This window comes from Notamacropus eugenii, chromosome 7 (genome assembly GCF_028372415.1).
Source record: "Notamacropus eugenii isolate mMacEug1 chromosome 7, mMacEug1.pri_v2, whole genome shotgun sequence".
NCBI lineage: Eukaryota > Metazoa > Chordata > Mammalia > Diprotodontia > Macropodidae > Notamacropus > Notamacropus eugenii.
Window position 1 is genome coordinate 167,272,578 of NC_092878.1, and position 20,211 is coordinate 167,292,788.

Here is a 20,211-nt window from a genome sequence, read left to right on the forward strand (position 1 = left end):
TTTGTCTAGACAGGGTAGGCACCTAACCTGTGCTTACTGGTGGGGATGAGCTAGGTCCCATGGATATGCCAAGTTGGCATTGGCCTAACCACCCAAACTGCGGTGCATGTTCCTGGGAGGGGCTGGGACCCAGGAGGTGGATTTGTCCCCTGAATGACCATGGGAGGCAGTGGCTCCTTCATTCTAGAGGTCCCCAGTTTGCCAGCATATCCATTTATTACCAAGGACCTCAACCTAGGTCCATGTGTCTGCCTGCAGAAGGCCCATTTACCATTGTGCAATCAGCCCGGGCTTGTGTGCCGTCCTCTGGCCAGTCCCACACACCCCACTTCACAGGGAGAGGGAGGGCTCTTTCTCCTCTACATTTAGCACAGTGTCCATAGTGAGGCCAGTGTCTTCTAAGGTCTGGTCTTGTCCCACTTCCAAAGGTCTTCTGGGATAGGAAGTGGACAGGGTGTAAATGGAGCTGTGATAGCCCACTTTCATCATCCAGTCCCACAAAACCTACAAGACAAAGAGACCTGTGACCAGCAGGTATGAATGGCACCACGTGGGACTGCTGGGACTGCTCAGTAGAGCTGCCGAGTCCTTTGCAAAAACACGAGGAATCACCTTTCAGAGAGCCCAGCGGAAAGGCAAATGCCAGGAAGTCAACTGTGCTTTCAGTATGTTCAGTAACAATTTCAACAGAAGGACTTTCTTTGTAATCCTAAGTATTTATTGTCTGAATCGACCACCACCAATCCGAGAGGGATCCCTGGGCTGCTTTGCCAGACTGACTGCCTGGAGGAGCCAAGTGTTCTCTGCCGGTGAATCCCTCTCGTGAGCCACCGTGCAAGCTGAGGACGGACAGCCAGAGTGGTTTTTAGTCCTGGGCTGACCTGAGGCTAGTGGGCCCTCGTACCGCTGGACAGTAAGGAAGCCTGGCCCACCCCTGAGGGACATGGGGGGAAGGGGTGATAGTATGAGGGCTAGGTGACTCTTGGGACCAGGCCTCAAGGCCAAGCAGTGACTGAGAGACAGCCATAGTGGCCAGCAGTAACCACAAACAAGGCACTTCTCTGGGTCTCAGTTTCCTTGTCTTTAAAGTGCAGATAATGACACCAGTTCTCATTTAAGCGCTCTGTAGCCCTGGGTCTTACCGAGGTCAGTGAGGGCATGGGGGTGGCAGGGGTTCCCAGATGGGGTACAGAGCTAGGTGGAAGCTGGGTGTATAGAGCTCAGCTACAGCTACAACAAATAGTGTATATGCCAGGTCTGTGCCCTCACCCACCCTCTCTCTATGGCTGGTTTGACTCACCTGTGAGCTGCACGTCTTGTAAAACCTGCGTCTGAGCACTCGTCCATCAGGACAGCGGAGAGCCACTGAAACCACCTGGGACAGGTAGAATGGGGTCATTGACTGCACCTGCATGGGCATCTCTTCCCATCCCAGCCCACGGGCCCTTGGGCCCCTTTGCAGCACAGCACCAGGCTTGGAATGTTCCCACCCACAGCAGGCTTTCCCCAGTCTCCCACATGGCTAGGGCACACTCCCCAGGATTCTTCCCTCCCTGTGGGAGGATGGGAGCTCCCTGAGGGCGGAGGTGAGGTAAGGGGGGCTTACTTTGGCCTCTATCTCCAGCACCTGGGCCCTGGCCAGCACAGAACGCTGCAGTTTATAAGCAAGCTGTGTGTGTGTGTGGGGGGGGGAGGACGGACTGTGCTGTCATAACTACACAGCCCCCCTCCCTCTCAAACCTCACCTCCTCCTCCTGGGCCCTGGCTCCTTGGCAGAGGAGGCAGCCCTGCCCATTCCTCCCAGTGCTGATGTGTCAAACTGATCCTAGAGGGGGTAGGAGCAGGACCCTTGCTCTGCCCCCATCACTTAGCTCCTCTCCTCTGCAGACCCATCCTCTACCGAGGTAGAGTCCTTGTCCTTCCTTTCTCAACGTCAGTGCCTGGCTCACAGTCCTCTCCTGCCTTTAGACGGGACTCCAATAAGCTTCTATTAAGCACTGACTGTGTGCCCGGCACTGTGCCAAAGGCTGACAAACACCAGCCCTCATCCTCAGAGAGCCTGTGCTCCCAGGACCACGTGCCCAGTGCGGACAGTGAATGGGAGGCAGACTGGCGAGGGGGCAGGCACAAGTGATCTGACACAGCCCATCCCCAAGGAGCTGACCAGGGGGAGACACAGACACATGGAACTGTGTAAAAATACACACAAAGCTACACAAGAGGGAGGGAACAGGCCTGGCAGGTGGGCCAGGTGAGTCCTACTCCCCCCCCCCCCCCCTCCCTGTCCACATCCCCTCAGACCCTGATGAGGACAGGCCCCAGGAGCCTTTGGCACAGTCAGGCTTCCAGCCCAGCCCCTGGGGCTTCCCCCTGGAAGCAGCCCCCCTGGGGGACGCAGCCAGCCATGGTCCACCCCACAGACCTCACTGGCACAGGTATCCAACAGTTCAGCCTCAGACACTGATGTGACTTTTATCAGTAAGAAAAACATGAAATATGAGGCAGGACCAGCCCCCTGCCCCTCCAGAGGGCCTTCCCATCTGACTTATGGCTGAAACCTTCCCTGTGTTGTCTCCCCCATCAGAATGGGGGGTCCTGGGAGCTTGGACTGCCGGACTGTTTGGTTTGCATCCCTAGTGATGCCAGTGCAGGGCTTGGCACACAGCACTAAACATATGGTTTGTAAATTCATGTAGAAAATGACACCTGAGTTTGGAAGGAAACAAGGGATTCTGGAAGGTGGACCTGAGGAGGGGGGGACAGCCAGTGGAAATGCTTGGAGATGGGAGATGCAGAGTTGTGAGTGGGGAAAAGCAAGGTCAGTGTGGCTGGGGAGGTGTGGCAGGTCAGGCCGTGAAGGGATGCAAATGACACCCAAGAAGTTCTCAAGGAGTTTACTGTGTGTTTGTGTTTCATGGTCAGACCTGCGCTTGGGCTAGACGGCTTCTGTAACCATTGGGAGGATGGACGGGAAGGGAAGAGGACCGAAGGAGTGGGGCTATTCGAGGAAGCGATAGTGATGGGCCAGACCCAGTGGCGGTGGGTGGAGGTCTGAATGACAGGACTTGGCCGGGAGGGGCCAAACAGCGGGAGAGAAGCCTGGGGCTAGCCTGGGGACATCAACTCCCTCCATTCTCTCCTCTGCCCCTGCCTCTCCCATCTGGACCACTGCAGTGGCTGCCTTGGGTCTCTCCACCCTCCCTTCCTTGACTTTCCTCAAGTTCAGGTCTGATCGTGTCCCTGCCCAGGTCGGGGTAGGGGACGCTGCCTGCGCTCTGGTTAGCCTCCTTTCCTTGGATCACCCCCTCCTCCCCTTCCCAGCTCCCGTTCCCCTCTTGAGAAGGTCAGCTCCTTGAGGACAAGGCTCTGTCTTGCTCTCTTGGACCCCTAGGCCTTAGCTCAGGGCCCGGATGGACAAGCTGATGAATTCGTGCACCCGGTGCCCTCCTGTGGCTCCCGACCAGCTTTGAGGCTCAGGTCTGAGCTGCTCCTCCACGTCCACAGCAGGCCGGTGGCACAGGTCTGGAATTTTGATGTGTACTCGTGTCAGGGTTCAGGACCAGAAAGGCTCTGCTGGGCATCACTAGTAACTGTGCATGTTGGCCTAGAGGACCCGGGCCTGCACCCCACCCCCCACCTCCCCCACCCCCCACCCCGGGTAGAGAGGGAAACACCAAGCTTACTTCCTCAGCCACTTCAGGTGGTTCTTCAGGTAAAACAAGGACCTAGGGGAAGGAGGAGGAGAGCGGGATGTTTCCAGCAGCCCGCCCTCCATCTTCAGAATCGCTGGCTGGGGGCACAGGGTCGTTGTCCATCACTAAGGTAAGGCTGCAGCTGGTGGGAAGAGCCGCCTTGGGCTGGGCCCTGACTCACCGAGCTCCACACGTGGAAATGAAAGAATCTTGCCTAGGAGATGGGATGCTGGGCTGGGCCTGGAGCCAGGAAGACCCGAGTTCAATCCAGCCTCAGCATGCAACAGCTGTGACCCTGGGCAAGTCCCTTCGCCTCAGTCTGCCTTAACCCGCTGGAGAAGGACATGGCGAAGCCCTCCAGTATCTCTGCCTAGTGAAGCTGTGGCAGGCACTGGCCTGCTGGGGCTTTCTCCCGAAGGCAGGTGGTGGACGGATGCACGTCCCAGGGTAAGGGTGAAGGTGCGAGATGAGAATCATAGGAGTGAGGGAGCGAGCCACGTCCACAGAAGGGACGGAAAAGGAGCCGAGGGCCAGGAGGGCCCGGGGCCAGGCGCTGCGGGGCTGCACTGGCTGGGCCAAACTCAGGCGTTTTCTACTTTCTTTTCTAATCTCTGACGGATGGTGTGGCACAGGGAGGGATCTCTCAGTCAGCGATGTGGCAACCAGCAGACCTTCAGTGGGGTGAGGACCCAGGCCCAAACAAGGCGAGAGCCAGCTAGGGGAGGGACCCAGGGGCTGAGGCCCCTCCTGAGAGGGGCTGCACAGCTGGACCAAATCCTTGCTAGTTCTAAGTACCTGCTCCCCTGGGGGCTGCTGATGGGTCTCTCTCAGGGCGTGGCCACTTTACTGGTATAATGCAGAATGGGTCTGGGCGAATCGAAGATCTGATAAACCAATTTAAATTATAAAGTTATTTCTATCACTTAAGACTTAGGTCAGCATTCAACATGCTTGGGCAAAGCCTGGCCCCCTGGCTACCACAGCTTCCCTGCTGGATGGTGGGGTCATCATGCCAGCCACAAGGAGCCCTGTCTGCCCAGGCCATGATGCCTTCCTACAACTTGGCTCCTCAGCTGGAATCTCTCATCTCCGTCCAAGCCGACTGCTTCCTCCCTGCCTCCCTGGAACCCTACCCTTATCGGCAGCCAATACCTGGCTTGCTCTGCTGCTCCTGAAGGGAGGAGGGAGTCCCCGGAGGAGGCTGGGTAGCCATCCCCAAGGCTTGGGGGCACCTCACACAGGTGGCCTGAAGGCCATCCTCACTGGGACTCCTGGGGGATACATCTATCCTCGCCAGGCCCTTCCCAGGGTCCACATGGGGTGTCTGCAGGTACTGGCCCAGGAGGGGTCTGGGGGCTCTCCTATGTGGGAGGGAGGCTGCCCCAGGCCTCTCCCCTAGGAGGTTCCCACAGGCGATTCAGTTTGGGCTCAGCCACCTCCTGGTAAGCCTGGCAAAGGAAGGGGCTAAAATCCCAGGGATGCTCACTACCTTCTTGGCTCTGGACTGCACAGGAGATGCTGAAACAGGGCTCAGGGGCTCAGGCAGCCTCCGTCTCTTGGACGCTTCTCTGTTTGGGATGTCCCTGGGTGCTCTGTATTCATTGGCAAGCCTTGGTTCTTCATGACCCTGGTCAGGGGACAGACAACAATAAAGAGAGCTCCCCCCTCCCCTTTTCTGCCAGCGTGCCCTGCTCCAAAAGCTCTCTAAGCATTGAGTAGTTTTCATTCATCCATTCACTCACCCATCTCACCCAAGGAGTTCTGATATAAAATATAAAGGAGGCAGCCCTTTGAGAAGGACAGGGCAGCCTGGGCAGAGGGCCTGGGCTCCCTTCAGCCCCTTACCACCCCCAGCCCAGTGCTGCAGGGGGCAGGAGTTGCTGGAGGTTACTCACGACTCTAGATGGCGACCTAGGATGGGCGGTGGCTCAGAGAGGGGGCAGCAGCCACCTAGGGCAGACTGACACCTCCAAACAAAAGTCTCTCGAGGATTTCTCCAGTTTACCTCCTGATTGCTCAACACATGGATCACTTTTAAAAGCAAGAGCTGCTGACCACGAAACACCCCAGGACTTGTTCTGTCTTTTAGGGGGCTGAGCACAAAGAATCACTTCATTAAACAGAGATTCCTTTCTTCCTCTCTGGCTGCTGACTCATTTAAGGGTTAAGTCCTTTTTTACTGATGCATCTCCCACTAATCTTAAGTGCAAAAGCTCCCCTGGATGAAGCTAGAGCCTAGTGAGAGAGGAAGGCTCCCCTAGGGTGCAGGGCTGAGGGTCTAAGCACCTGGGTGCAGCCTGAACCTGCCACCAACTGACTGTGGGACGTCGTTGGGAGAAGCCCTGTCCTTCCTACATCTTCAGATGTAGACCAAGGGGGCTAAGACCTCTGAGATCATCTGGTCCCTCTGGTCCTGGGGTTCCTCAGCCAGTCTAGACTAGACTGCCAGGACAGTGGATCTGGGTTCCAGACACTTGTCACCAGCCCATCAACTATGAATTCAGAGTAAAGTGAATCAGTGCCTAAAGGATTACGGAAGGCTTAGCAGGCACAGCTTTGCCAGGTTAGCTTTGCAGCTGGGCCAAAGGAATGGTTTTGAAATTCTGATCATAATTTTTACTTAGCAAACAAGGAACTGATCTGAATCCTACCCAAGCAGCCTGACTGCAGGGCTGATCTCCAGTGGTCTTGGGTGGACCTGCTCCAGGTGCGAGGGGAGACCAAGCTTCTCACTTGACCCCTCCACTAAGATGACCCCCACACAGGTCATTTCAGACGTAGTGGAAGCAAGAACAGACCTGAAAGCGCCGAGTAGAATCACCTGCACCGCCTTTCTGCAAAGAGACTCCCTGACCTTCACCAATCATTCCTTAATGCCCCAGTGGTTTTCTAACATGCTGATGGACTGAAATAAATGGAGGGAAAAGTTCTCCTTTTTACTCAGTCCCTGAATCCCACCTCAATCTTCTTTCTGCCACATTTTCTATCCCCACAGGAAGACACACCACAGTCACGTGGTAAAGAGAGAACAAAATGAAAACTGGGTGGAGATGATCTTACCCCAAAAACGTGGGCTCAGGCTCCCACCCTAAATTCCACACATCCTGTGGCATTTTCTTTGCCAGAGCCTAGGCCTGAATGCCAAAGCTGATTTGAGAAGAGACGAGCAGGGAAGCATTCGGCTTTCACAGCCCAGAGCCCCTTCACCTCGTCCCCAGAGGATCCGATTCAGAGGACATGGGTTCAGATCCTGCTCTACATGTACACCAAACTAGCCCTAACTCATTCCTCCCCCTTTGTGACCCTGCCCTTTTCGGTTTTCTAGGTTTTCTTCTCCCTGAGGGCATGGGCTTTCTTTCTCCTTGTATCTGCATCCCCAGTGCTTGGAGCAGAGCTAGCTGCCTTGACTGCCTGACCTTAGTTTGCTCATCTTTAAAATGAGGGGACTGGACAAATAACCTCAGAGGTTCCTTCCAACCGCAGAGCTCTGATCCTTCCTGTGCACAGAACCCCTTCCCCCAAATGGGTGCTAAAAGGATTTCTGGGTCACCAAGTGGGCCTGTGACTCAGGAACCCCTTCAATCCCTGGGGGAGGGAAGGGGAAGGGGACACACATCCCTGCACAAAAGATGGTCAGCCTTGGACACTGGAAGGATTTGTGCCCACAGGTCACAGGCAATCCTGATTTAGAGGTGATTTATAGGGTAGGGATTGAATTCAACAATAGGGGTGGAGATGTGATCTGGATGAACAACTGAATGGCACTGGGAGAGGGCAGCTGGGGGGCAGACAGACCCGAGAAGAGAGGCAGGAAGAAGGGCCTGGGTTCAAATGTGGCCTCAGACACTTCCCAGCTGTGGAACCCTGGCAAGTCACTGGATCAAAGGAGGGGCTGGACTGCATGGCCTCCTCCACCCTTCCATCTCCAAGTCTGTGAGCCTCAGGAGGAACTCAATGAAAGGGAGAAAAAAGGGAAGACAAGAGCAAGGGCAGAGTGGGTTTCCCCAAGGCAGGGCTGATGGTGGTTTCAGGGAGGGGGAGAAGGTGGGGGGGATGCCCAGGGCAGCACTCCCTCCTCCCCTCACACTGGAGTCCCAGGGAAATGGACAGGACTGGGATAAGGAGACAAGGATGCTCAGGCTGGAATTTTACTGAAAGGCTGGCTGCTGGGGTCTGAGCCCTGGACAAATGGACTCAAGGCTACTGTGGCTGCAGGGAGACTGGGGAGCAGAAGCAGAGAACAGTGCATACCACACTGCGAAGACAGAGCATGTTGGGTCAGCAATGACCAGCCACAACTCCAGAGACAAGACTGTAAGTTCCTTGAGGACAGGGGCTGTCCTTTGCCTCTCTGTGTCCTTAGGACTCTGCACGGTGCCGAGCACAGACAAGGTGCTTAAGAAATGTTTCCTGACTGAATGACTGCAGGAGGCAAAGGGCCCAGGGTGCAGGAGGAAGATGTCCAGCCTGGCCAAAGAAGGGATTTGTTTTGCTTGATTATGCAAATCTGTTAAGGGGGATTTGTTTTTCTTCTCCTGTAGGGAGTGGGGAGCTGAGGGGGTGAAAAAGCAGACTGTTAATTGAAAAAGTTATTATTTTTTTTTAAAGAGAGGGGGTAGGGCAAAAAGATAGCTGATTTCAAGTATTTGAAGGACATCTTGGCAAGGCCGATTCATCTGTTTTGGCCCCAAGGGGAGAATAGGGAACAATAGGTATAAGTTAGAGACAAACTGAGGCTGGGGTTAAAGAAATCCTCCCAACAACAGGAGTCGAACAAGAGTGAACTGGAGATGGGGGTGGGGGGTGGGGGTTGCCTTACTGGGAGTCTTCAAACAGGATTGGTGACCACCTGTCAGATATGTTCCCAGGAATTTTTTTTTTTTCAGATTAGGGCTGGATTAAATGGCTACAGAGGTCCCTTCCAATTCTAAAATTCTTTGACTATGATAATATTTAATATGAATTTTGGACTTTAATAAGGGCCAAAGCTTGAATTAAGAAGAGTCCGAACCTAATAGTCTCCTTTGTTGTCTTAAGTAAACTCACATAATGCCTTTTGGTGTCAAGGAAGCAAAAGGGCTGACTTCATAACTTCCTTACCAGACCCTTCTCCTGGCGTCTTAGTGATAAGGAAAAACATAGATGTCCTGGGTTGTAATTTCAATTGAAACTTTATTAAAGGTACCCTTTCCTGTGTCAGCAGGATACCTGTCATCAGAGTGGGGGGATTTTCTCCTTATCTTATGTCACAGAGACATGCTACAGAAAAGAGATTCACACAGCTTGGGATCATAAAACTCAACTGACACTACTTTGTTAATTGTCTTGTCTTACTAAATTTATAATTTGTTCAACTAAGAGAGTTCCTTTCTTACAGTAGAATGTATATACGCCAGAAGATTTTCTGTACTGGGTAGTCAGAATATTTTTCTGGCTCCATAATGCATTAGGTTACCGTTTTCTTTAATAGGGAATTGATTAATTAGTTAATGAAATCATAAAATGTATGCATTTAGCCTGCGGCCTTTTCTTTAACCAAGTTTTCCCGTCAACAACTAGAATTAGCACTAGAGAAATAAAGATTATGTGTTTTGTTTTAAAGGAATACAGTTGAACAAACTATGATAAACCAAATATACCATCATAACTGAATGTAAATGGATTAAATTGTCTTCCAAAAAGAAAGACTACTGAATGGACTTCAGAAATCCAAAACTCTTGCCTGTAGGAAAGGGACATCCATGAGTCAGGAGTCCCTCCAAAAGAGAACTCTTTAGGTACTCAGGGAACCCAGGACACCACCCAAAGAACAGTGGAACGTAAGTATGCAAAGGAGGGCCTTCTCTCACCCTGAGCTTGTGGCCAGCAAGTGATTTCCAGGTTTCGCCTGTCATTTGATAGAAGCGTTCTTCCCGTTTTCTCAGCTTCATTTCCTGGCGAGGTTTTAGGACCCTCTTCAGGTACGCACTGCTCTGTTTGTAAGAGGCATCGATGTGACAAATGTGGAAATAGGTTTAATATGACTGTACATGTATGGCCCATATCAGATTGCGTGCTGTCTTTGCAGACAGGGAGGGAGAGAGGGAGAAAAGAATTTGGAACTCAGTATCTTATAAAAGTGAGTGTTAAAAACTATGTTTGCATGTAATTGGAAAAAATAAAATACTGTTAAGTGGGAAAAATGGAAACTAAAACCGGTATAATAATAGTAAAAAAAAAAAAAAAAGCATCGTTGGTGGTGAAGCTAAGCTGGTGGCCTTGGATCCGAAGGCCCTCCACAGACTCTCCGCAACTCCTTCCTCATGCTAATGGAGGTTAAGACTTACAAGGCATGGGCTTTCTGCACACTCCAGCCCCCTCTCACTATGACGCATTCTCCTCCACTACTTCACCTGGCCCTCATGTCAAAGAAAAGTCTCAAGTTGACTTCTGTTCTGACACCTGTATGTCCTTCCTTGTGCACTAGACAGTCTGGATGCTCTGCTTAGTGTATGAACCTCAGCTCATCCAGACTAGTGACCTTGATGGGGGTTGGAGAACAGCAAAATGCCTGCTGTCTTCTGGCTTACTTGTGATTACAGGGAGTGACCTAGTTAGAAACGCATCCCTGGGGTTCACAAGAAACGTTCTTTTGTTCCTTTCTGAAATGTGGGCCTCCTCCACCCAGCCCCACGAGCCACAATAACACATGGGACAAGGACAAACCAGAGCTCACCTGGTTGCTCAGGGTCTCCTGCTGCTCCTCTCTGACCCGTTTCTGCCTCCTCTTGTTCTCCTCTTCTGTTACTAAGACAACAAAACACACAAGGGCTTTTGCATCACCAGATCAGATTGCTAGTGAGAAATGCAGCTCAGAGAAGACATCCTGCATTGAGTGCTGGGAACACACTGGCCTCAGGCTTCTAATTCCTTCTTGGTCAGTGCAGTGAGACTCAGGTGTAGGACTGAGGCTTCTCTGCCCCAAGGGACAAAGAAGCAGGACACCAAAGCTCCCACCAGAAACACAGAGATCCTGGGTCTGAGTTCAAATCCTGTCTCAGACATTTACTAGCTGTGAGACCCTGGACAAGTCAGCTCAGTTCTGTCTGCCCAAGTTTCCTCATCTGTGAAACAGATCATAACAGTCCCTCCCTCCCAGCGTGGTGAGGAGGATCAAATGAGATGACATTTGCAAACCTGAAAGCGCTCAAGAAATGTACACTCATTTTATCACTGTGAAACATATGCTTAGTGACTGACTGTAAGTGGGGGGGAAGCCAACCCTGGGACATAACCTTCCATAGTCAGAGACCTTGGAGGTCTTCTAATCTGACCCCTCTTTTACAGATGAGCTCACTGAGGCCTGAGGAGAATCAAGGCTCCGCAGGGTCTGAGCCCAGGCCTTTCTGACCCTAAGGTCAGTGACCTTGAGTCACCCCACCCTTTTATAAGACTGAGCAGTAGAGAGGCTGGGGCTGGAGAGAACCACTGGAACCTCCAACCATGACAGTAAATGGAGAGGCCTGGCCTGGGATCCCCACAGAGCTGCCTCTTCCAAGCCCTCATTCAGGGACTGGGCTGGGATCAAGGGATTTGGGATGAGAGAGACTTCACAGTCACCTGCTCCAGCCCTCTCATGTCAAGAACAAGTGGGGACCAGGAAAGGAGAAATAACTTGTCCAAGGTCACATCATTATGGTGAAACTGGGCAGCAGGACCAGCCCCTGGGACTCTGGGTGCTGCAGCCCCAGGTGAGCTCCCTACTCATCCTGTGGGGCCCACAGAATGTCCAGCCCCCTTCTGCCCCTGCCCACCCTTCCTAGTCACCCTGTCAGCTCCCCAAGGCCCAGGGCTGCCCCTCAGGTACAAGGATGAAGACCCTCTGAAGGAGGCAGAGAAAGAATCTCCACAAAAGGCCAGCCCTCTTTCCTCTGCCCAGTGTTGGAGCCTAGTGAAACCTCCTCATGCCTAGGGGCTCATGGCCAGGAGGTCTTCCCTGGTGCCCACAGCCACCCCACGCCATCTCTCCAGCCTCTGATTGTGCCCTGCAGTCCCTCTTAGGGCACTCGGCCCAAAGGCAATGGTAGCACCCCATGCTCAAAGATCCAGAAGCCTGCCTGTGTTGTGCTTCCTAGCCAGGGGCTCTGCTCCTGCGGGCCCTGAACTGGAATCCGCCTCCTGGCTTCCTTCAAGGCTCAGCTAGAGTCCCACATTGTGCAGGGAGGGAGCTTTTCCTGAGCCTCTGCAGTGCCAGGGCCTGCTCTCTGGTGAATGCTTCAATCTGTCCTGCACACATCTGGCAGGTGCTGATTAATTGGGGTTCAATATAATTGGTTTCCTTTGGGATCCAATGAATTTTAATTTATTCATTTAAAAACATTCTTCTCTTCAGGGAGGCCTGGAAAGATTTATATGAACTGATGCTGAGTGAAAGGAGCAGGACCAGGAGAACTTCGTGCACAGCAACAACCACAGTGTGTGAGGAATGTTTCTGGTAGACTTCATACTTCAGTGCAATGCAAGGACTTAAATAATTCCCAGTGGTCTCTTAAGGCACAATGCCTTCCACATCCAGAGAAAGAACTGTGGGATTCGATCTCAGAATGAAGCAGATCATTTTATTTTGGTTTGTTTTGTGATTTTTCTCATTCATTTTAATTCTTCTATGCAACATGACTAAGGTGAAAATGTATTTAATAGGAATACATGTGTAGAATCTATATAAAACTGTATGCTGTCTCAGGGAGGGAGTGAGGAGGTGGGGGGAGGGAGGGAAGGAGGGGAAAAAATCTAAGATATATGGAAGTGATTGTAGAACACTGAAAACAAATAAAATAATAATTTTAAAAAGAACAGAATTAAAAAAAATAAAAACATTCTTCTAAGAAGGGGTCATCACCCAGGCTGCCTAAGCGGCCATGACCCCAAACAGTCAAGAACCTTGATTTTAAACCAATCAAAGCCCTTTTTAGGCATAAATTTTAAGATCTGCAGGGGAACAAGTAAGCAGGAAGATCAGAAAGCCTGGCACTGGGACAGGGCACCCCTGCAGTGGCTAAGGGGCATAAGGCCACAGGGAGGCTGGGCCTTCCCTCCTGGCAGGAGAAGGTAGAACAGACATGGCGCACCCACATGGACAGTGGCTGCGGGGTCTGGCACCCAAGTGGCCATTCCCTTCATTCCTGAATCTTCAGACCTGCAGCTCCAAAGCGACAACCATGCAAGCAGAGAAGCCTCAGCTGGCTTATGAGAGATGAAGGCTGGAGAAGAGATGGGTCCTGAGTTCCAATCTTTCCCTATTTCTAGCTGGCGGAGGGAGCAGCAACACCACACAAGCCACTTTCTTTATTTCTCTGGTCGCACTCCTCTGCAAAGGCTCTGGGAGGGAACAGCCTAAGCCTGGGGCCAAGAACCGAGCGCCCTGGCATGCCTGCCACTCACCAAGCTGAGGGGGGCAGGGTAAAAGAGTTTAGTTTACTTTGATTTTATTTCTTTAAATGTCTCTATTTTTACTCTGAACTTACATGCCAAATAAAAATGGAATGTTCCGTCTACACAGCAGAACAGAAAAGGAAGGTTCTCCACGAGACTATGGATCCCCACTGGGTGCTGACAGCCTTCTGTGGCTGGGTGACATCTCAATCACCGATCACTGGCAACAAAAGTAGCTGGTCTGGTTTCTGGGAGTTAGGTGCACTTGGCATCCCTCTGCAAGGCCCCAAGGCCAATGTCAGGCTGCTGCTGGTGAGCTGCCAGGGGAATGACTTGGTGCCAATCCTCGGGCTCAGAGCACACTGCCATGACCGACCTGAAGGGTGCAGTGCAGTAGAAATTCCTCTGGACCTGGAGTCCACAGTCCTGGGTTTAAGTTTTCTCTCTGCCAGGTGAGGCACTGGCACGCAATAGAAAGGAACAGAGTGAAGGAACGAGGGAGGACAATGGCCTCTGTGGTAGAGTGCCTTGCAATGGCTATTTAGGGAGGACGGGGGTACAGCCAGACTCCCGTTCCCGTCTTCCGATCGGTTGAGCACACCTCTGGAGCTGGCCAGGGGCCCCCTCCTTGGAGACCACTGTTCCAACCACTGCGTCATCTGATCTGGACTCAGCTGTCCAGACGTGAGTGCTCCTTCCTGGCTTTGGGTCATCTGCTATCTGAGCCTCTATCTAAGTCACAGATGAAAATGCTTAAGCCAGAACAGATGCTCCCTGGGGCTCTCCAGTGGAGATACCCCACCCCACCTTGGTACTACCCTGAATCTAGTTCCTCATCCATCATTATCTGGTCTCTTCCACAAGAACAGAATGAGATGAAATGCCCATTTGATTGGATATTTGAATGCAAAATAAATTCAAATAAATAAACCCAAGACCAACGTTATCCATGCATTCCTTGCATGCGCTGCCTTAGCAAGCTGAAAATAAGGTGGGTCTAGCATGACATGATCTTGATGAAGCCTTAGTGACTTTCCAAGATGATAAATAACTCTACTGACTGCTGAGCTTCCCAATTTTCCATGAATCAAAGCTAACTTAGTGGTCCATGGTTTTCAGACTTTATTCTCTTTTTTAAAAATTGGTACAACATTGTCCCTTCTCAATGAGAATGGCCTCTTCCATTTTCCATGGTCTCTCCAACGTTATGGACCACGGTGCCCCCTCATTGAGGTGCGAGGGATGACATTCCTGAGGGGGGGGCCTGAGTTCACCCAGACCAGCCTCTCTTACCTCAAGCATTTCTGTTTTTCTGTGTCTAGTCCAAAGACTGTCCTCCTTGGCTGAGAGAGCCAAAGGGAAATGTGGATTGAGCAGCAGCTCATTCGGCCCCCCAATCCCCCCAAAAGGCCCCGTCAGCTCATCTTGCCTCAGCAGCCCTGACACCATGATCACAGGGCCATGTCACACGCTCTGAGAGCCCTTGGCGAGTATGTCCCTTCACCTCAATTGTCTATTTCCTTTTAAAATCTGAGCCAGTTACATGTTTACTTAGAAAGGCATCAAATTAATGTGTGTTTGGGGACAGTCTTGTCATTGACTCTTCTTGTGAACTTAACATCCACCTTCACAAACATTTCAATATATAAACAGGCAGCTAGGTGGTGCAGTGGATAGAGCACCACTGCAGGAGTCAGGAGGACCTGAGTTCAAATCTCATCTCAGATATTTGACATTCACTAGATGTGTGACCTTGGGCAAGCCACTTCACCCCAATTGTCTCATCCGGGTCATCTCCAGTCACCCTGATGAATATCTGGCCATTGAATTCAGATGGCTCTGGAGGAGAAGTGAGGGTGGTGACCTGCACAGCCCTCCATCACTCAAAACAAAGTCAAGTGGAAGTCATATCATTATTTCTGTGATGGCATGGCCTTCTTCAGCAACAAAGGACGAACACACACACGCATATATAAACAAAGAAAAAGAGGGTTTTAAAAAAAGATTGGCAGCCAGGTGGTGCCATGAATGAGGGCAGAGCTTGGAATCTGAAAGAATTGTGTTCAAATCCTACCTCAAATGTTTACAAGCAGTGTAACCCGGGGCAAGTCACGTTGCCTCAGTTTCCTCATCTGTAAAATGGGGATCATAACAGCCCCTCTCTCCCAGAGTAATCTTGGGGGCCAAATGAGACGATCTTTGTACAGTACTTTGTAAAGCACTCTAGAAAAGCTGAATGTTGATAGGAATTCCTGCACTTCCACTCAGGGCATATTAGATGGAACAAGACCGTCAGCATGCCCGGCTCCGCTGTGTGCCTTCTGAACTTTCCTGCCCTCTTCTGTGGCTGGTCGCTTCTTTTTTGCATCACTGTCCCCATCCACCAACCCCCACCCCCCAAACAGAGGCCTCTCTTTGGGGCAAAAAGTAGACTCCAACCAAACCAAGGCAGCATTTGTTCAATCATTTCCCGATTGACAAGCTGCTTCTCTGTTCTTTGCTACAAAAAAAGAGCTGCTAAAAACATTGAAAATGAATGAATGTGGTCCCTACCCCTCTGAGGCTGACCTTCTCCCACAGAATTGTAGTCCATGAGATCCTACCCCTCTAAACAAACCCTCTGACATCTTCAATATGAAAATCTAAGGACATGGCAGACTATGCCCAGCTTTCCTCTGCCACAGCTTGAGAAAGGACTGCCCACTCCATCCTCCCACTCCAACATCAGCAGGGTGGAGAAGGAGGGGGAGAAAGAGAGAGAGACTGATACAGAAAGAGAAACACAAAGAAGGGAGGGAGAGGGAGAGGGAGAGGGAGAGGGAGAGGGAGAAGGAGAAGGAGAAGGAGAGGGAGAGGGAGAGGGAGAGGGAGAGGGAGAGGGAGAGGGAGAGAGAGACAGAGAGAGAGAGAGTGAGAGACAGAGAGAGACACAGAGAAGGGAGGGAGAGGGACAGAGAGAGAGTGAGACAGAGAGAGAGACAGAGAAGGGAGGGAGAGAGAGAGATAGAGAGAGACAGAGACAGAGAGAGACACAGAGAAGGGAGGGAGAGGGACAGAGAGAGAGAGAGTGAGACAGAGAGAGAGACAGAGAAGGGAGGGAGAGAGAGAGATAGAGAGAATGAGACAGAGAGAGAGACACAGAGAAGGGAGGGAGAGGGACAGACAGAGAGGGAGAGAGACAGAGAGAGTGAGACAGAGAGAGAGGCACACAGAGAAGGGAGGGAGAGAGAGACAGAGAGAAAGGGAGTATTCTAGCAGAGATATGGATGACTGAAGTTTCTCTTCACAACAATATTGCTTCTCCAAATTAAGCTCATGACCTGCCTCCTGGTCTCCTCCATTTCCTCTTTCTGTCCATGTAGTTGGCAATACTTACCAGTGTTGAAATCATCCCTATTTCTCCATGTTCTCTGGTCCTGAGCAGCATCCTTCTTGCCCTACAATTCCAGGTGGCTGACTGGGCCTGCATGCTGACAAAGGCATGCAGGCCTGGCAAGGACAGTCCAAGTGGTTTCGAGCCCATGTGGTCTTCATGGTATTGACAAGGCCAGACTCACCCACTCTGCCTTCGGACCTGTTGCCCTTGCTTGCTACCTAAACTTTGGGCCTTTGGGTGCAGATGTGTGAGGTCGGGGCCTGGCTCTTGGTGCCATTTTTGGCCTCTGAACCCAGTTGATTTGTGGGTGTTATGACCACTCTCCTCCCTTGTTTCTGTTAGGCTGGTTTGTGGCTTGAGAAGGGGGGACTGCTATTTTTCACCTCCCCAGCACTAGCCACAGTACCTGGAACACAGCAGGTGCTTAATTGCTTGCTGACTTCTCTAGACTCCCTGGCTGCACCCTCCTCTCCTTTTCGGTTTAAAGCCCTTCTGATGAGACTGACCAGGCACTAGCCCACACATTCTCCCCTGCCCTGGCTAAGTGCCTTCTCTCCCTGACCAGCAGCTGGTCACCCTGCATTTTAGGCTGAGGTTCAGAAGTCCAAAGTTCCTTCTCAGACATCACGGGTTATTTCTCAAATCAATGCTCCTCTTCCACATTCCTCGCGTTCCATGGGCAGCAGTGAGGAAACAAGCACAACCTGTGCCCTCTATCTTCCATCTTTGTTTTCTTGCCCAAGGCTTCATAACCTTTGACCACATCCTGAACATACCTTCTTGGTACATATATCATGTGCGAAGTATGAAGCTGGCCTCACCACAACTGCTGACATCCATAACCCATCTTAAAATGGGCCTGTGGGAGATGGCAGTGCTTTCTTTCCACTACGTGGCTCCGAGCTTCTACTGGTCACTCTGCCTAAACCACGGCAGGGCATCACCAAGGTGAGAAAGGGGAGGAATGATATGGTCCCACCCAGGCATCTCTGAAGATGAAGAAATGGCGGCCCAGAGCATCCATTCTCTGTCCGTGGTCACAGAGTAGCAACGTATTGGACAAAGCACATGCCGGGAAAAGCCAGAGAATCGGAAATCCTAAGTGAACTCGTCATGTGGCATCAGCTTACCTGTCAAACACGTGTTGGATGGAGCTGGAGATGTAAGCCACGGGGTGGTCATCAAAAGAATTAAAGCCAGGACAGCCAGAAAGAGCAGACCCCGGCCACCCAGCAGAAGGACATCCTTCCATCCTGTGAGAAAGCAAAGGATGAGAGGTGAGCAAAGGCCGTGGGATCTGGCCATTAAGGTGAGATCAAAGAGCCTGCCACAGGTAGAAGAGGAGGAGGGGACCGCGTGGAGAGGGCAAGGGCAGACGGCTTTCTCCGAGGAGTCTGGCTGCGAAGGGCGGCCGGTACAAGGCTGAGGGAGCCGCGTCTACACGTCCAGTGTGCCAAGGAGCGGAGAAGGCACCCTCTTCCCAAACCACCTGATCCAGAGAGCGGGAAGGGGAGTGCCTGGGGGGGACCAGCGGATCCCACCGGGGCAAACGATGCTGGATTCAAGCACTCGGAGGAGGACCCGCTTCCGGTCAAGTCACGGAGACGCATCCAGAATCATTCAGCGCAAAGTGAACGGCCACTAAATTGGGCTAAAAACCCAGAAAACCAGCCACGTTCCCACCATAGACACAAAGGGCAGACTGTTGTCCTGATGTGGAAGGGGGGAAATGCGGACCAAAGCTCCGGTCTGCGGTTCGGTTCCGTGTCTCGGCCCGCCCCAGGGTGGGCACATCCTCTCGGGGCTCGAGCAGCACTCGTTCGCGGCCACCAGCGGGACATTCAGCCACCTGGCTCCTCGGATCCCCATGTCCTCTCTCCAGCCCCCGTCTCCTTTCTGGGTGCTCCTCCTGCGGGCGCCCCTGGCTGACCCAGCCGCGCCTGCGCACTCGGGCTCTTTTCGCTGCTTGTTTCCTGCGATAACCCTTCCCCTTCTCTTCCCACGCAGCTCCCTTGGTGGACTTGGCCTTCCCAGGTCTTCTGCTGGGGCTTTTCGAGCAAGGGCCTCCATCCTCCTCCTCTCTAGGGTCCGTCCAGGCCTCCAGGCCCCACCCTCCAGGCCCCACCCAGGCCTCCAGGCCCCACCTTCCAGGCCCCGCCCAGGCCTCCAGGCCCCACCCTCCAGGCCCCGCCCAGGCCTCCAGGCCCCACCCTCCAGGCCCCGCCCAGGCCTCCAGGCCCCACCCCCAGGCCCCACCCCACCCTCCAGGCCCCGCCCAAGCCTCCAGGCCCCGCCCAGGCCCCCCCCAGGGTCTGCCCAGGCCTCCAGGCCCCATCCTCCAGGCCCCGCCCAGGCCTCCAGGCCCCACCCTCCAGGCCCCGCCCAGGCCTCCAGGCCCCACCCCCAGGCCCCACCCCACCCTCCAGGCCCTGCCCAAGCCCCCAGGCCCCACCCTCCAGGCCCCGCCCAGGCCCCCCCCAGGGTCTGCCCAGGCCTCCAGGCCCCACCCTCCAGGCCCCACCCAGGCCTCCAGGCCCCACCTTCCAGGCCCCGCCCAGGCCTCCAGGCCCCACCCCCAGGCCCCACCCCACCCTCCAGGCCCTGCCCAAGCCCCCAGGCCCTGCCCAAGCCCCCAGGCCCCACCCTCCAGGCCCCGCCCAGGCCCCCCCCAGGGTCTGCCCAGGCCTCCAGGCCCCACCCTCCAGGCCCCACCCAGGCCTCCAGGCCCCACCTTCCAGGCCCCGCCCAGGCCTCCAGGCCCCACCCTCCAGGCCCCGCCCAGCGCCCCCCGCCCCGGGCCCCTCAGCACGCCGCTCTCCTCCCAGCTCGGGGCCTACCCGGGCTTCTGAGCACGTGGCTTTCCAACGTTCTGACCAATCGGCTTCAACACAATCGCTTTGCTTTATTACCGACCTCGAATGGCGCTCTGAGCAGGGCTCCGCAGGCGTGGCCAGCCCCAAGAAGGACTGAACCCCCGGTCTGGAGCAGGGGGCGCACTTCTGAGCGCGGCCCGCCTGGATCACGGTGGTGTTGGAGAGCCAGGGGAAGAAGTTACCCAAACCGCTACGCCGCTAACGATTCACGTTAATACGGTACCGTAATGCCGCGATACATATGATCACACGTGATAATTTATATGAACGAGCCACCCCCTCTGAAACACCGCAATGAAGCGGCACCGGTCCATGCTGGAGGGGACGCGGAAGCACAGGCACACTCGTACATGGTCGGGGGAGCTTCCGAAGGGCCGCCATTTTGGAAGGACATGGCGGAACGAAGGTCATGACAGCCCTTGGGGCCAGGACTCCCACCGCCGATGCGCACCAAGCCCTCGCGCGGAACAACGTGGACGCCCGACCATCGAGCGAGGGAAAGCGCACGAGGCACGACCGACGACGGCGGAAGGGGCGGAACCGTGCGGGGGCGGGGCCGCCAGGAGTGACCCCGCCTCCTTCCCAGCACGCCTTGCCGTGCGAGTGGGTGGCTGAGCATGCTGGGAACTGTAGTCCGCACGAGGACGGGGGAAGGCGGAGGGACACCGGAGGAGAAAGGCGGCGCCTTACCTGGGTTGAAGCCCGCGCTCCGTAGCTGCAGGCAGAGCAGGGGCACGGCCGGGATGGCCAACAGCAGCCACACCGCGCGGGCCGCCATGGCGCCTCAGGCCGCGTCCCGAGCGCAAGCGCGGCCCCGCCCCTCTCCATGCCCCGCCCCCCGCGCCTCTGTCTGGCGGGG

The 20,211-nt window shown here is 53.7% G+C and overlaps 1 protein-coding gene across 7 annotated transcripts; it reads right to left on the reverse strand.

The window, feature by feature from the left end:
• Positions 1-197: 197 nt before the first annotated feature.
• Positions 198-20,200, reverse strand: UBXN8 (UBX domain protein 8). Of its 7 annotated transcripts, none has more exons than XM_072625498.1 (8): positions 20,043-20,200; positions 17,610-17,732; positions 10,408-10,478; positions 9,542-9,664; positions 5,182-5,319; positions 3,684-3,725; positions 1,301-1,375; positions 198-504 (listed from the first exon to the last, which is right to left on the reverse strand). In XM_072625498.1, exons 1-8 carry the CDS (start codon positions 20,128-20,130, stop codon positions 331-333), a joined length of 834 nt encoding a protein of 277 aa, XP_072481599.1. In that variant the 5' UTR covers positions 20,131-20,200; the 3' UTR covers positions 198-330. The 7 variants fall into 7 exon arrangements, with proteins under 7 accessions (XP_072481599.1, XP_072481604.1, XP_072481601.1 ...); XM_072625503.1 differs by lacking the exon at positions 20,043-20,200 and adding an exon at positions 19,317-19,897; XM_072625499.1 differs by lacking the exon at positions 198-504 and adding an exon at positions 577-839 and having other exon boundaries at positions 20,043-20,199.
• Between the last annotated feature and the right edge of the window lie 11 nt (positions 20,201-20,211).